General features: G+C 48.4%; 1 protein-coding gene across 1 annotated transcript; it reads left to right on the top strand.

The window, feature by feature from the left end:
• Positions 1-3,283: 3,283 nt before the first annotated feature.
• LOC125517157 (ervatamin-C-like) lies at positions 3,284-4,475 on the top strand. The gene has a single exon (XM_048682344.1). The coding sequence runs from the start codon at positions 3,289-3,291 to the stop codon at positions 4,402-4,404; it is 1,116 nt and encodes a 371-aa protein (XP_048538301.1). The 5' UTR covers positions 3,284-3,288; the 3' UTR covers positions 4,405-4,475.

Raw genomic sequence — 4,475 nt, 5'->3', positions numbered from 1 at the left:
CAAAAAGTTTGGTACCTAAACGAAATATTTTGCACTTCTATAAATTTAGAAGGCATTTAAATATTTATTTTTAGCCATTTTTTTAAATTAATTTAGAGCCTTTAAACTTTATAACAAAGTTTGGTTTCTCCACCATAATTATTTATGCATCATCTGGTACCTCTAGAACATTTTAGTTTTATTGTTTAAAAACTTTTGTTGTTCGTCTATACTTTAAATTTGAATTTGAATCGGTTTCGAACTAACATGAGATTAGCGATAGTAATCGAAGTGACGTGGCATCATTAACAGAGAATTACTGTAGCTTAATTATCCGGACGTCACAGCGCCCTAGGCAGACCACACACGTTTTTTTTGCAGGATACGATTACACACGCTTTTTGAAGGGCCAACTCTAGGCGCCGGTCGACTGCCCAAATTTCAAACTGTCACCTCGCGTGCTTAGATCAAACCATCCTATGTCATTAGATTGTCTTGTCTCGAATTCGACTGCAAAAGTAGTGCCATCAGCAATAGTCGGTCACCCATGTCATCGTGCTCGCCCCTAGGCGGTTGTGCTCGCCGGCCACCCGCGTCACGCCGCCCAACTGTGGGGGAACGTAGTATTTTAAAAAAATTCCTACGATCACGCAAGATCTATCTAGGAGAAGCATATCAACGAGCAAGGAGAGTGTGTCTACGTACCCTCGTAGACCGAAAGCGGAAGCGTTTACTAACGCGGTTGATGTAGTCGAACGTCTTCGCGATCCAACCGATCCAAGTACCGAATGTACGGCACCTCCACGATCTGCACACATTCAGCTCGGTGACATCCCTCGAACTCTTGATCCAGTTGAGACCGAGGGAGAGTTCCATCAGCACGACGGCGTGGTGACGATGATGATGAAGTTACCGGCGCAGGGCTTCGCCTAAGCACTACGACGATATGTCCGAGATGGAAAACTGTGAAGGGGGACACCGTACACGGCTAAGAAATCAACTTGTGTGTCTTGGGATGCCCCCTTGGCCACGTATATAAAGGAGGGAGAAGGAGGGGGCCGGCCTAGGAGGGGCGCGCCTATAGGGGGAGTCTAACTAGGATTCCCAATCCTAGTTGTAGTCCCTTTCCTTTTCCAAGAGGGGGAAGAGGAAAGGAGTAGGAGAGGGAGAAGGAAAGAGAGGGGGGCGCCGCCCCCTCCCTAGTCCAATTCGGACTTGCCAGGGGAGGGGGGCCGCCACCCCTTAAGGCCCTTATCTCCTTTCCTAGCATCTGTGACTGCCAGTCCCAGGGGCGGAGCCAGGATTCAGACATGAGGGGGGCGAGGAAGATAATAATTGTTCGAGAGACACGACACAATAATATAGTCTCAAAAATGTAACTTCATTGTATTGCAACATACGTCCAGTACTCTCTTTGTCCCAGTAAAGTTGAGACATTTATTTTGGGGCGGAGGGAGAAATATATAAAAGAAAACTACATATCCGTGAGTTGCACATCAACTGGACTTGGGTTTGAATTATTATGTAGAAAGATTTGCATTTGCCATGACAGTCTGGGCTAGAAGCAACGGGCTTGAAAACCAAATATGTTTAGTTGTATTCTTTCTTCATCATTCAGTGATTGAAATAAACGAGCAGTAAAATTAGATTCTTAAATTGTAATTCTACTGTATCTAATTAGTAAATTCTAAACCACTGCCTTCAACGGAATTGTATTAATTCAAAAAGATTATTATTTGCTAGTGATGTACCTTTGGTTCATTGAAACAGATCTTGTGGTGCGTGATGCCGGTGCAGCAGACAAACCAGCATGATCCCCATTGTGGACTCAGTCGCCGGAGTGGACAGTGGAGTGCCCTCTACCCTGTGACACAGCGGCGGAAGCAGCGAGAGCCGAGAGACGGCGGTGGAAGCAGCGAGAGTCGAGAGACGGTGGCGTAGGGCCTTGCGGTGCCAGCAGACCTAGAAGCCACGATGCCCACGAACGAAATTACAGGGTAGATAGGAAACTGATTGCCTGATATTACGGATGCACGTAATTCTTTTCTTTGTGATGTGTACAACTAGCGATACTTTCTCACGTTGGGCTTTGGGCTGGAAAGGTGTCCTGCTAGGCCATTAGTTTCAACATAGGTCTACAAGTGGTCTGCACTTTACGTATTCGTACTGATGTGTACTAGTACTCCCTCGTAACGGACCAGCGGCCTAGGCGGGGATAAAGCCAACGTGCCGAGGATCCTGTCCTCCGGAACCTCGAAAAGTGGCGCGAGGTCAGCATCCGCCTGGGTGGCGACGTGGTGTCAACAGGCTTGCAAGGGCGCGACTGCAGTGATGGGGTGTGTTCAACGGCCCAATTTAGGTGAGCGTGGGAGTAGGGGACGCCACGAAGCCCGGCGGTCTTGCCCGTGATGACAATGGTAGCAGGAGCATAGTTGGCGAGGACGGCGCATGGCCGATGGTTGATGACGTCAGCCCGTTCGTGAGCTCTTTTTTTTACTGTGCGTGAATTCTGGCTCACGTCGTTCTCTCGTTCTGCCACATCAGCTGGCATGCTTTCTGTAACACCTGTCCGTAAGTGGTACATTTGACTTGACCGTCATACATAGACTATAGTTACATGTGTACATCTGGGGAGCTACTGTCGCGAGGTATACGGCCTCAGGGTTTATTTTTTGCTTTTTTCCGGATCAATGACGTTCGACTGTTGGATTTTGTACTATTAATAATATATGGCTGCATGCATCGTCTTGATGAAGAGGCCGAGGAATATCCTCCTTTTGAAAAAAGTTACATGTGTATATGCAGGTCAATAGGAATCAAAGGATCATGTCCATAGCATCGAATGAACCAGGATATACATTTATTCACTTGGAAATTTTGGACCATTAAAATTTACAATCAATTGATATAAGATAATTTTAGCATATGTGAAACGAATTTGGTGAATCATTTGCTTCTTTTGTTTCAATATATAAATAGACAGATTTTCTAGGTGTGAGTAGCACGAAGAGGATCTTCACATTTACTTTTTCTTTGCCATTTCTCGAAGGCTGCATGCATGGTCCATGGTTCTTTATTCCCTAGACGATCAGAATAGGTTAGGATCGATCGAGATCTATATGAAATACACAAGATTTATTATGCACAAGATTTGCACAATTACTATCCGATTCACCATGCAGCACGATATTTTCAGTGACAACCTTGCCTAAATGGTTGTTCCACTACTAGCGTACGTCCACGATGGGAATTTCCTATATAAGGAGGCCATCGCTACATATCTAGGACACTCGCAGTAACCACACAACAATGGAAAGAGCACTTGAGATGATGCTGGTCGTGGCCATTGTGCTGGCCACCACTACGTCCGGGGCGCTCGGCATGGACATCAAGGACAAGGACCTGGCGTCGGAGGATTCCTTGTGGGCGTTGTATGAGCATTGGTGCGAGCACTACAGGGTGGCACGGGACCTCAACGACAAGACCCGGCGCTTCAACGTGTTCAAGGAGAATGCACACATGATCCACAAGTTCAACCAAGGTGACGCGCCCTACAAGCTGAGCCTCAACCTTTTCGGCGACATGACCGATGAAGAGGTCCATCGCGCGTATGGTCACTGCTCCAACATCAAGTCTGATAGCCGTAAGCATCGGCGACAGGACCGATTCACAGATGACGCCATCAACGCCCGCAAGGGCCTCCCGTCATCCGTGGATTGGCGCAGACGCCCGTCCGCGGTGACGAACGTGAAGCTACAGGGAGTGCATTGCGGTTCCTGCTGGGCCTTCGCGGCAACGGCGGTGGTGGAGGGCATCAACTCCATCAGGACTCGGAACCTGACGTCGTTGTCCACGCAACAACTCGTGGACTGCGACAAGGGGAACGGGGGGTGTAAAGGAGGATTCGCGAAGTTAGCCTTCAAGTACATAATGCAATCGGGCGGCATCGAAACAGATGCTAAGTACCCGTATGTTGGCCATCAGGATGGCCATTGCTCGGTGCCCAAGCCAAACCGGAACACGGTCGTCACCATCGATGGCTACAAACAGGTGGCGCCGAATGAGGTGGCGGCGTTGGAGCAGGCGGTGGCGGCCCAACCCGTGGTGGTCGGAGTTGATTCAAGCTCGACGGCCTTCCAACGCTATGGGCGAGGCGTCTTCGTGGGGCCATGCGGGACAAACCTGGACCACGAAATGACGGTGGTGGGCTATGGCACCACGGATAAACACGAGTATAAGACTCCCATAAAATATTGGATCGTGAAAAACTCATGGGGGGCAGACTGGGGTGAAAACGGCTACATCCGCATAGCACGCGATGTGAGAGGTCAGCCCAAGGAAGGCATCTGTGGCATCCTCACGGACGCGTCATACCCAGTGAAATTTAGTAGGAAAGGTAGAAATGATATCATGAAGAGAAATTAGCGGTCTGTGTATAGGTAGCGATTTTAACATCCCCCAAACATATATGGACCGTCCATGTGTTCTATTATACA

The sequence above is a fragment of the Triticum urartu genome, chromosome 6, assembly GCF_003073215.2.
Source record: "Triticum urartu cultivar G1812 chromosome 6, Tu2.1, whole genome shotgun sequence".
Lineage (NCBI taxonomy): Eukaryota > Viridiplantae > Streptophyta > Magnoliopsida > Poales > Poaceae > Triticum > Triticum urartu.
Note: the sequence above shows the minus strand (reverse complement) of the source record. Positions and strands in the feature narration are given on the sequence as shown.